The sequence below is a fragment of the Carassius gibelio genome, chromosome B25 (genome assembly GCF_023724105.1).
Source record: "Carassius gibelio isolate Cgi1373 ecotype wild population from Czech Republic chromosome B25, carGib1.2-hapl.c, whole genome shotgun sequence".
NCBI lineage: Eukaryota > Metazoa > Chordata > Actinopteri > Cypriniformes > Cyprinidae > Carassius > Carassius gibelio.
Window position 1 is genome coordinate 5580008 of NC_068420.1, and position 12995 is coordinate 5593002.

The following is a 12995-nucleotide window of genomic DNA, read 5'->3' on the forward strand; positions in this document are numbered from 1 at the left end:
AACAGCTCTGGTGGACATTCCTGCAGTCAGCATGCCTATTGCACGCTCCCTCAAAACTTGCGATATCTGTGGCATTGTGCTGTGTCATAAAACTGCACATTTTAGCGTGGCCTTTTACTGTGTCCAGCCTAAGACACACTTGTGTGTAATCATGCTGTCTAATCAGCATCTTGATACACACCTGTGAGGTGGATGGATTATCTATGTAAAGGAGAAGTGCTCACTAACACAGATTTAGACAGATTTGTGAACAATATTTGAGAGAAATAAGCCTTTTGTGTCCATAGAAAAAGTCTTCGATCTTTGTGTTCAGCTCATGAAAAATGGGGCCAAAACAAAAGTGTTGAGTTTATAATTTTGTTTAGTATACATATACTGTATGTCCCAGATAAAGCAAATCAAATGAATTGAAACGTTTTTCTGTTAGTATTTGTTGTTTTTTTGTGTGGAATGTGTCAGACGGTCAGTGGGTGGACTGTAGGCTATAACTAACCTCCCCTAACACAAGCCATATATAACTGTACCCAATCTCACCTGTTACCCAACCTCAACCACACCCTGATCACTGGCAGGGCTGTAATGATGAGGAAGCTTCCCATAATCCAACACACTTTCCCAAAAGAATATGGAATCATTACACAATTATATAATACAGTATCACTACACTACATGAATCAAGATCACACAAAGACAAAATAAAATAAAATAATGTAATTTCAGCTCACAAGGAGATATATAACATTTTATATTATTAATAATTAATATTATTTAACTTTCAATATCTGCCCTTATGGATATTTTTCAGCCTATTTTTTTTAAAGCATTTATTTTTAAGGACATTTTTATTCATAATTTTTTAACAAAATAGATTTATAATATTGGCAATTAATTGGTTATCTGCTATAAAATAGAAATATTTACTCATTTATTGAAATCATTCCAATTTTATTGTTAGTATTATTTATAAGCTATTATAATATTTATTAAAATTTATTTTTACATTTTCAGTTTTAACTTTATTTTTATTCGTTTTTATTTCTATTTAGCTAGTAATTTTAGTACTTGAACATAATTTTTTATTCATATTTTGATTTATTTGCAAAATGTAATTAAATTTTCATTTTCATTATTTCTCTTTTTTTTTTTTCATCTCCCATTTCTATCGAAGGTTATTTCAGATTTATATCAGTTAACGTAACGGTTTTTAGTTTTAATAGTGTCTGCTCCCCTAGTGTCACCAAACAGAATTACAATGTGTTTATTTGTGCAGCAGTTCTCATGCAGGACTGCAGGGACATTATCAATACATTGCCTCAAAATCCACACCAGACAGGATATTCTTCTTAACAATAGTCCCAAAATTGGACACTCATCGTCTCTCACTCCCTACAGCCCTGCTTGTCTCTTCTTAGCTTATGACCTTTAACCTTCCCCCCTCTCCCCCCCATGGGGTGTTACCATGGAGACGGACAACCCTCCCGCCTCATCTATCCAGCAATCCGCGCTAATAACAGTAAACAAAGAAAAATGGCGTCAGTAGCGTGTAACCCTCCCTCCCGCCCGCTCCCGTTGAGGGTTGACCGTTACAGTCTGATTGTGGTGTGGTAACCCCCATTTCACCTTGTTTTGAGACGGTGTTGTTTTGCCTCTGTGCTCTTTCTCGGGCTGGATGTGTCTAGCACTCCTGATTCCTCAACCCTCGCCGGCCTAATCCAGACAGGTTTCGCCCGCCACTTCCCAGAAAGAGCCAAACGCTTTAAACGCACTTGTCCATCAAATCCGGCGGCAGACACACGCAGGGGTTCAGATGGGGCGGCCGCTGTAGAAAATGAAAAATGAAATAAACATGTTAGCCACGGTGGCTCAGGTGATTCAATTTCCCTGCCTCTGGACCGGTGCGGACCTGCTGGATTAAATGGTGTGGGGTGTCTGCAGACCGCTGCGCTGAAGCTCGGCTATTTGAGACGGAAGCCGCAGATTGAAACTAAACCCGACTGGGAACAGACGCTTTGTCGCACATGTAGTCTAGTTTACAGCATTTCATCTTCATTTAAACTTTAGAACTTGATTGAAGTTAGAAATATTTCTATATATTTCTATATATTTGGTTTAGTGATAGCAACCTATCAGATCATATATATATAGTTTTTTATATCAATATATTATATTAGTTATCAGTTTACATGTTAACTTTTATTTATATAAAAAAGTTAATATGAATAAATTAGTTTTTTTTTTTTTTTGTCTAAACTCATTTCACCTTTTTGCATTTGTCTTCATCAAACATTTGCACTGATAATTACACATTTAATCTCTGGCAAATCTAAAAATTAATAACCATTTCTCTTAGTGTACATAATAATGTTGCGATGCCTTTATTAATTTCAAGCATTTAAAACAATTGAGTTAAATTTGTTATTTAGACAACTTAGTAGAGCATTTTAATATCAGCTGTTTATCAGTTATTGGCCATAACATGGAAATTAATATTGTCATATTGTTATCTGCCATAACTGTAATGAAGGTGCATCCTGCCAAACATCTAAATTCTAATTATCATCATCAGTTTTTTTAGGTTTTTCCCATAACACCATAATTATTGTTTGTTTGGTATCAAACATGATTACTATTTTAATATTTTCTGTATTATTATACACCAAGTATACACTAACACACACACACACACACACATACATACATACTATATATATATATATATATATTAGTATTATTATTAGTGGTATATTCCTCACTTGGTTTTGTGCCAATCTGCGGCTGCCAGCTTTGTCACTAAAAGCTCTTTTTGCTGTTCTCCTGTAGTTTTTGACGTTGTTGGTGTTGATGTTGTATTGTGTATGAGTATGAGTGTTACATGAATCTCTTAATAACTGCATGATGACTTTCACCAGGTCCACAAAGTGGGGACCATGATTATAAATATTGATGACAATTGATGGTGTCTGAGTGAAGTCTGCAATGTTTATGGGTGTCATTAATGCGAAGCATGTCACCGGGAGAACAAATGTGGTTATTTGAAGCGTCACGGTTGTTATAAGTACATTTGTACGACAAAAACACCAATTTACACTCTTACAGTTTTAAAGGTTCTTATTGGCGTCAATGGTTCCATTTAGAACCTTCAACATCTATTCACAAAGGTTCTTAATAGTGGCAGAAGGTTCTTTAGATGTTTAAAATGTTCTACACACTTGGAAAATAATGGTTCTTTGGGGAACCAGAAAGAGTTTTTCTATGGCTTCAAACCATCTTTTGGAGTTTATAGTGGAAAAACGTTCTTAAGATGCTTAAAATGTAGTTATTTGGAAAAAGATTTTCTTTGTGGAACCAAAATGGTTCTTCTACACTTTTAAAAATTCAGGTTCCCAAAGTGTTTTTCTTTTTCCTTCCACAGAAGAAATATTTTTGGTTCCCCATTAAAGCTTTCAGTGAACAGTTCTTAAAAGAACCATTATTTTCTGAGTGTGTAGAACATTTTAAACATCTAAAGAACTGTCTTCTACTAAAACGAACCATAAAGTTTCCATGGATGTTAAAGGTTCTTCATATAACCATCAAGGCAAGTAAAGAACCTTTTTTTTAATTGGTTTGGTACTATTTTCACAATTAAGGTGTACATTTTCAAAACTCCTAGTACAAAACTTCAGACTGATCACAGTTGTGACACCACTAGTCATTCTTTCAAAACCTGATCTCATGACTACATTGTAGTTTTCGCATATTTTCATTCCACATAGTCATTGTTTCAAAACACGAGATCATTGTGATGTGTATGAAGAACATTTGAATTAATCACCGGAACACAACAGTATGATCATCTTTCAATTTAGTACTTTAAACAATCAGTTCATTCAAGAGCAAGCAATGCAAGATTCATGTTTCAAATCACCTTTGTTGCTGAAATAATTACAGTAATACAGGCAATAACAGTCAGGTTAGAAAATACGCTTACATTACCTAACTTGCCTATCTCACATAAAATAGTAATGTTTGTAAAAGTATTAATCTATTGTGTTATCAAAAGCTGTGATGAAGGTATGACACGGCCATTAGGTTTTGTGCTAGAACAGTTTTCTGTCAATGCAGTAAATGTCCTCACTGTGCCATATGACTGAATCTATATTCTAGCTGAATTTTTCAGATGAAGGGTGACTAATGTGCAGTCTTTATCATGGTAATGCTTCTATATACAGTATCACTTGGCATAATGTAATGTAAAATGCTGTATGATGCATTATGTCTTGCTTCTTCTGATACATCTCTGATCAGTTCTTCTGTCTTGTGTCCTGTTGTATGTTCACAAACGGTTTTACAAATGATGACATCCTCAAAGGGAACTGCTTACTTCTGGGTAACAATTTGTCCCCAAAATATGGTTACAGTAAGTAAATACACACATAGGTTATCCTATCATTATGGTGACTTTCCATAGGAGTAATGAGTTTTTTACCGTCTCCCCTACACTACTCCTAAACCTACCCTTACGAAAAAAAGAAAAAGAAAATATTGGACCCAAAAAAGGACAATGATATTGCCATATTTGTGGGGACATTTTGTGTCTCACACCCCTTTACAAAATAGTGGTTATCATCTTAGTGTACAAAATAATTCAGTGCATTTGGTTATACCTAAATTACAATCATGTTCTATAGAAACTAGATATCTATAGATGCACCAAATGATGCACTGATTAACCATTAAGATGAGTTCGATTGAATAATAGACAAATGTATTAAACCGAATGAGAAGTCATGCTAATGAAAAAATGATAGTATTAGCAACTTTGAATGTAACTTTCATATAGACAAACACTTATTTTGTGAAGTGAAAAGGATATTTTGTGATTGTGAAAAAAAGGTGCACTTTTGATGATCTGTTGTGATATTAGTACTAAGAGTTTTGAAAATGTAACAATTGCTTGTGAAAATTGCATCAAAGCAATTAAATAAAAAAAAAGAACTGAGAGTGACCGAGAGAAATCAGTCACTCACAACTCCTGGTAAAGCTAGGCTCTGTTACGCCCCCTAGAGGCGGAGCTGCACTTGGTGTTCCCCAGGGTGACTTGTGTTAGTATGTACCGAAGTCGCTGTGAGGTCACACATGCAACACTCTCATGGGATAAATGACTGTAATTTATCCAAACCTATAACCGTTTCTTCTCTCCCAATGTTTGTCTTTTTCTACCTTTTTTTCTTGTTCCTTCTGTCTCCCCGGCTCTCTTTCTGGTGGCCCCCTCAGTGGGATGGTGCCCGGGGGCCAGAAAGGGGCCGCGGGGGGTGGATTGGGGGAAGGAGGGGGGTCGTCGCACAGTGACAGCGTGAGGAGCATGATGACGGGGGGCATTAAAGCCGGCAGGTGGCAGACAGTACAAAGCCGCCTGCATTCAGGAGACTTCAAGAACGGCAAGTGAGTCGAGCCCACAGGGGACAGGAAAGAGAGATGTCGTGTGTGTGTGTGAGAGAGATGTTTAAGAAAGTTAAAAATGCCTTTGTGTTTGGGTCTGCGCTATGCTGAGATTCCAGGCCGCCTTGCAGTCTAATTATAGCAGGATCCATACACTGACTCGCACACACATTTAGAAACACTCAGAAGCGGCGAAAGTTCATTTCAGTCCATTATAAAACACAACAGCCACAGGTGGTGATATCATGCACCCGATTCAGCCTGCAAATACGATATGTGCTAGTCACTTCCTGATGAAGCTTAATTAGTTGAAAATAGCATTCCATCTTGATTTCGTTGTATTTTGGAAAATGGAAGAATGTACATTGATACTTGAAGTTAACATTCATTATAAATACAGTATACAGAAAGTCCCATTTAACCAGAATGGAGAGTTAACCAGAATCAAGTATTCCAGTGAGCTGTAATAAACTGTAATCACAATCAGATGAGAAAATACGATGTGTTTCGATGACAAATTTCCATAATTTGCCTGATGAGTTTCTGAACCCCAGATTTTTCAGAGCTGTCAGCATACGGTTAAAGTTTTATAGAAGCTGTTGTGATAGCTGGAGGATTTTAAGCACACATTTTCCATCTTAATCACAGACAAGTGAACCTGTGTAGCACAATGCATTAAACGGCCTATAAATGTGCTTAATATTTCAGTGAATCCTAAATTTACGTCTGTCAGCAGTGTGAAGCGAATCCTGGGAGAGGAGGAATATTATAACATTGATGAGGAAAAGTTTAGAGAACCCACACATGCTGATTTCAGCAAAATGTGACAAAACAAAGCTGTGGCCCTGTCCCAAATGATGCACTTCATGCTGACTTTTGCATGTGTCCATGAAGTCCACACCGTGGCAGCGAGTCCAATTTGTAGGGTAGATTCAGGAGGGTTTTTATGAGCGCCTCCTATGGGGCGTTTTCTCATTTAAGTGAGGAAAGCAAAGACTGAGGACGGCATTTGCGACATTGGCCTGCATAAACAAGATCCCAAAAAATATGACTAAACATAAACTGACTCAAGGAAATAACAAGGAAAACAGTGTTTTACAGCATAACTAAAAACTACACCTTTAATGTCAAAGTGAAATGCCTTTTTCAACCCATTTTACCTCTGCAATCTGGTGTATTTCTGAGAAAATCTGTATTCAGTCTGAAAAAAAAAATTGTGAGACTTTCCATACAGGAAAAAATGTATTAATAGATAAATAAAATAAACCCACAATAAAAAAAATAAAATAATAAACAATAGAAATTATACAAAAATATATTGATAACATAGTTTACAACATATTTACATAAATATATTTTCAGTAAATTTTAGTTACTTATTTTAACAGGATATTTTTGCATGCAAAGGTTTGAAAAACGTTTAATTAAGCCATGCAGTATATTTCATCATATATTTTGGGCCATTATTGTATAGCTTTATATTGTCTATTTTTTGCATTTATGGAAAAAAAAAAACCTTATTCTAAATGTGTCTCTTGGCCCTTAAATTACATTTTGTAATATATTTTGGCTTTTAATGGTAAAAATAAATAAATAAATAAAGTATATCTATATATACACATATACATATATATATATATATACACACAAACACACACACATACACATTTCATAAAGCAATGCTTTTTAAAACATATTTCACAATATATTTATTTATTTAATCATTTATCCACATGGGTTATTTCATCCATCAGATTTGTAAACTGGATTGCGAAAAGCCGCCACTAAAAAAAAAAAAAAAATTGTGTCATTTTAGAGATGGACCACTGATGAATTGTGCAAAATAATGCCAGGAACATGTACTGAGTTGAGACAGTTTTGATTTCATGTTGGCTATATTGAGACTAATTAACAAGACACACCAAAGGAATAAACGAGTGAACAAGACGACATGTCATACGACACCCCACAAAACAAAACCTCAGCAAACCAAAACAAAGCCAGAGCTGCTAAAATGCTACTGTATGCATGTGCCGCTTGTGTGTAGAGGTTCACACAGCAAGTGTTGTGCACACATACACACAGGGGGCTCAATTTAAGTTTTCTTCACACCCTTCGCTTACACCTCCTTTCCTCCAGCACCTCACATATTCTCTCTTCATCTCACATCTCTCTTCTCACACTCCATCCATACCACCAGTCCTCATTCTTCTCATCTTCTCTCTCAACACGCCCTCCGTTTTTCCCAATCAGTAATTGGATTCTATTTTAAGGCAGCTATATGTGTCTGTCTCTTGTGTTTGTGTCTCACACCCTCTTTTCCTGGTCTCTCTCTTCCTCTGTCTCTCTTTCTTGCCTACATCTTGTTCTCCACTATGCTTGTTTTGCCCCCTAGAGTTTGTCCTGAAACTACCTGATGTCCTTTACCAGCTTAACCAGCTTAACCAGTCATGCCCCATACCAGCTCATAAATGTCAACATGACACTAAATTTGTTTTTTAATACATGTTCCTTGGCCTACTGTGAAGGATAAAAACATAAGATACTGAATAAGAAGATAATATTAACTAATAGTCAAATAGATATTTAGTCATTGTTTCAGGCTACTGTTGCACGTAATACAGTCTGTATAAAGTCTTGACAGAAGTTTTAGGTCAAGGATAGAGCAATAATAACAAAGTGGGATCTGTTTGAAAAAGAATGCAGCCATTGGGATGCTCTGCATAGTGAACTTGACTTTTACTCTGCATATCCAGGTCAAAAAGACTCAAAAATTGGAGTATGCTGCCTTCAGGTCCTGTCCGAATTATTTTATTTACAAGACGAAGGGCCACATGAAAGCTTGGCCAATTTATTTTGACAGTACATAAACTTACAGTATGTGGACTGTAACATAAGGTAACTTCATGGGTTACCTTAAACGTTAGGTTTAGGGGGTAGGTTAGTTATTACCCTTTTAATGGTAGTTACATTAACTGTGCATAGTAGGTACACCTGAAACAGGGCTGTAAAATAAAGTGCTAGCAGTTCATGTGACGACTACATTTAATGTAAAAAGCATCAATTACACACCTAATGTGCTGTTTATTATGATGCAAAACCATTAAAAAGATCTCCTGTGAAGTGAAAAGTGAGAAATTCTTCAATGTTATTGCAACCAAAATTGTATTAGTCACATTGTATTTGAAGGCAGCATTTCCACAAATTGTCCTGTTTTACATAAAAGTATGTCACATTACAGAAGTAAAATGAGATGTGAATGCCTTTTCATGCTGCGTTTAATATCAGGATGGTTTTCCTCCACTGGAGCAAGTTTATGTTATGTCTCATAAACTTTTTATTACATTCAGTGCTAAATCACTCTGAAATGTGTTTAATTAATTCTTTAAAAATATTCACAGACAGGCACTGTCAAAACAAAATGTGCAAAAAATTTATCTTTAGGGGTAAGGCAGCCTGACACGTGTCACACACCTACTCTTAAAATGTGCACATTAGTACAGTAGTATGAACCTTTTAGGGATAAATAGGGTTCAAAGATGTCCCTTTTAAGGCAGGGATGTCAACCTGCTTCTAGAGGGCCAACGTCCTGTATAGTTAAGCTCCAGCTTGCCCCAATACACCTGCCTGGAAGCTTCAAGCCTGAAGTCCTTGATTAGAGAGTTCAGCTGGGTTAAATTGGGGTTAGGGCAAAACTCTGCAGGACAGTGGCCCTCCATGAGCAGGATTGGACACTCCTCCTTTAAAGATATTGACCCAGCAACTAGCTGTTGTACAGTACCCTTAAGGTACAATTTGTGCACATTTTGTCTGAGAGTGTGGGATTGCTGAGATTGGGCAACTAAAATGGGTTTCAATAGCTATTATAGGAATCATGTTTTCAGCTCAGATGAAACTCACTGTGAAGTTTCCGAGGTGAATTTGACAGAGTTTTGAGATCAGAGGGAAACTGGGCTAATGAGCGAAAAGAAGGGATGTAATTGAAGGGAGGGGCGGAGAGGACAAAAGAATGACGGATGAGCCAGCGTAGTTGGTTGGCTGCTGAACGGACACAGGGGGCGGTGGTGTTACTTAAAACGAGTGTTGCTAGAAAAAACTTTAAGAGAAGAAAAGGAGGAAAGGCATGTGTGAAAATGGGAAGCTCTCAACAGACCAAAAAAACAGTCTCCCAGAAGAACCGGTGGCAGCCGACTGACGCCACACACGCCGCGGCACTCACATGCGCACGTTCGTTCAGGGCAGACGCGTCACACACCGAGATCCAGTCATACACGCATGGGAGCGGGTCGTAAGCAGACTGCACACGCCTCCCAGACACATGCGCATGCTCACCGCTCGCCGTCAGCTCAAGAAAGTCATGTTCGGGCCGGGAACGGACACGCACACTTGCAGACACATGCAGACCAGGGCGGCTGTGGTCTCTTCTGCTACCTTTCTTATGGTGGCTACTGCCTCTGTTTAACGCTTCTTTCCTTTTTTCTTCTTCTCCTCCTCCTCCTCTTCCCACTTTCACTTCGCACTCCGCATCCTCCCCTCCTTCTCCTTCTGCACCTCTACCCTCTTCTCCTTACGACGACACCATCTTTTCATTGTCCTTTTCCTCTCTGGCTGTTCTGCCCCCATATATCCCTCAACCTCTCATCCTCCACTATTTCTCCATTATCGCCTCTCCTGTCTTCGACCGACTCCCTGACTCTCCTTCACCTGGATTCTGAACTCTTTCCTTTCAACCTGTTGTCTCCTCTTCCTCTATGCCCATCTGCATCCTCTGCTCCTCATCCGACCCCTTCCAAATCCTCCTCGGATCCCTCTCCTCATCCCCGCCCCTTTTGTTCTTGTCCTACCTTCTCTCCTCCTTCTTCCTCGTCCACTCCCGCCCTTTTTCATCTCGCTCTTTGCCCTCTCTCCTGCTCTGCCCACACAGTTTGTCCGACCACGCACTTTCCTCGGTAGAGACTTTGGACAACATCCCTTCGATGGGGGCAACACCTCGGCCCCGAACGTTGCTGCGTCAGCAGAGCCTCCAGCAACCCTTGATCCAGGCTCCAGCCCCAAGTTTGGCCAGCGGGCCGCCCATCTCCCAGAGTCTGGGTCAGCTGCACACCCACCCAGGTAGTGGAGGGGGTGGAGGTGCGGGTCCTGGGGGAGGGGGCGGGGCAAGCTCAAGGAGCTCCAGGGGCGGCCCAGCAGGTGGCGGAGCTTCACGTTATAGGCCAGGAGGTGCCGGGGGGCAGGCTTCTGGTGGGAACCCTGGCAGTGTGGATCACATGATGGGTCAGATGAAGAAACGGGGCCTGGACGTTAAATCCTTCCTGTAAGTTGCTTCCTGTGTGGGTCTGTCCTTTCCTGTGTCTTTTTGTCTTGTATTTGTATGTAACTTACTTTATCAGTCTTGTCTAAGTACTTTACCAGTTGTAAAACCACGTTCCTGGAGCCCTCCAACATTGCAAATTTTGTATCTCTACTTTGTCTGACACACACCAAGTCTTTACTAAGAAGCTGATGATGTGAAACAGGCGTGTTTGATTTAAGAGACATGGAAAACATGCAGTATGGGGGGGGGGGGGGGTAGGTGTTTAGCATGGTTTGGGATCCCTGGTTTAGGAATAGGAATAATAGGACATTTTCACCCAAAAATGAAAATTCGGACATTGACTAATCTTCATGTCATTCCAAACTCATATGACTTTCTTTCTTCAGTCGAATGATCATTTAATAAAGGGATACAGTGACTTGGGGTTTTTAAAGCTACAAAAGTGACTAAAGGAGCACCATACCAGGGATCCAGCTGACTCTTGCACAGTTTTGATGCAAAATGATAACTTTGTGTCTTGAGCAGATCAAAATACAAGTCATATTTGTTACAAATATTTGCCACAACTCTAAAATTTCATTTGCATTCTTGTATATTCAAATATACCGTATCAATACGTGCCTATATAGTGACTACATAGTGTACAAGTCATATGGACTACTTTTATTATGGTTTATTATGCTGTTCTGCACTTTCGTCTCTCTTCCTCTACACCTGTCTGTCTCCAGACCCTGTCAGACAGTCGTTCAGTCCGTCACACTATATTTCGGTCCCCTCCCTCAACGCTCTGCACTGATGTGCTGTTTTGTGACGTTATGTTTTATATGGCCTTGTATTGTAGAAATATTGCCTTGTGTGTGGCCTGCCTCAGCTGGTTTAAATGTGTCACAGTTTTGGACCTCAGGGCACCGCTGGAGATTTGGTACCGGGACTAATATTATGTATGTGTGTCAGCACAGGCGTTTGTGTTTGGGCATGTGTTTGCCTGCATATGAGTGTGTTCATGAATGTTTAATGTGCTTCAACTGTGTTTAAAGGGACAGTTCACTTCAAAATGTTAATTTTATCATCATGTATGTCATTCCACAACAGTTTGCCTTTCTTCCTTATAAACATCATAAAAGTTGTCCATAAAACTTGTGCGCTATATTCAAAAGTCTTCTAGGTTATAGATTCTGTGTTTCATGGAAGAAAAATTTTTTTTTGGAATGGAACGAGAGTGAGTAAATGATGCCTATATATATTTTTTTTTCTTTTTTGGTCAGCCATCTTTGATTTTATTTTTTACACATATGTTTAGTCTTTAGCTTTCAAACAGGGTTGTTTATTTGAAGCCTGAAACATAATGCCCTAGAATAGCCATGACTTATTGAGTGAACAGGACTGCAGACTATAAACCGACCGCGGCACATAACAACGGCTTGACAGGGGCTACAGGTCTTTAATAGATGCTCTGGTTGGGTTTATATAACAGCGTTTAACTTCGTCTCTGTAAATCATTCGTCTTCTGCCACTGCGTGACCTGTGGAGGAAGGGAGGGCAGGTCTCAGCTCAAATGACAAACAATTAACGCGACTGAACATTATCTAATTTCCCAAGATTATCCACACGTGAACAGAGCAAATCGGCGTGATTGATGGATTTCACGGTTCTCAAGTGATGTAACATGGTTGAATTTGTAAGCCTGCCTCAGTTGTGCGTATGCGGCGTTTGGCACTGTTGTGACGCATTTAATTTAATTATAATAGATACTTTCCTGAACGGGGTCGGAGCGAGAGAAGGCCTGTAATTTTCACATTTAAACACAGCGATTCGGTGATGAATTGCTAGGTGTCTTCACACACTGCTAGGGTCAACAGCTTTTTATAACAGGTTTGAAAATGATTTTATAGTGAAAGGCCGCTAGATATTTTCTACAAATGCCATTATGGCAGTTTAACCTGTGCCACATGATATTTATACTCGTTTTTCATTTCTTGTGCTTGATATGCATTCTTTATTCTTCATCCTTCTCTTTATCATCGTCTCGTTTTTCCGGTTCTGTAGTAGTAGTTAGTGTTATTATAGTATTATTTACAGTCTTTTTAATATATATTTAGCTTATTTTAGAAATGTTGGGACTTCAGCTTATTACAGTTAGATACAATTCAATTTTTCAGTTAGGTTGAAGTTTTTCATCCAATATTTATGTTATTTTATTTATTTATGGTCATCATCTACTCACGGTCATGTTGTTCCAAACCTGTATGATGTTAATGCT

The 12995-nt window shown here is 38.7% G+C and overlaps 1 protein-coding gene across 3 annotated transcripts in view; it reads left to right on the forward strand.

The window, feature by feature from the left end:
• The window catches only part of LOC128014501 (synaptotagmin-7), a 122519-nt gene that overhangs the window by 69876 nt on the left and 39648 nt on the right, over window positions 1–12995 (forward strand). Inside the window, exon 1 of one of the 3 annotated variants that reach the window (XM_052598121.1) lies at window positions 10591–10735. The exons of the other annotated variants lie outside the window; for them this stretch is intronic. Coding sequence (XP_052454081.1) covers window positions 10689–10735 — 47 coding nt within the window. The 5' untranslated portion in view covers window positions 10591–10688. Of the gene's footprint in view, window positions 1–10590; window positions 10736–12995 lie in introns of those variants that run through there. 3 annotated transcript variants of the gene reach the window in all.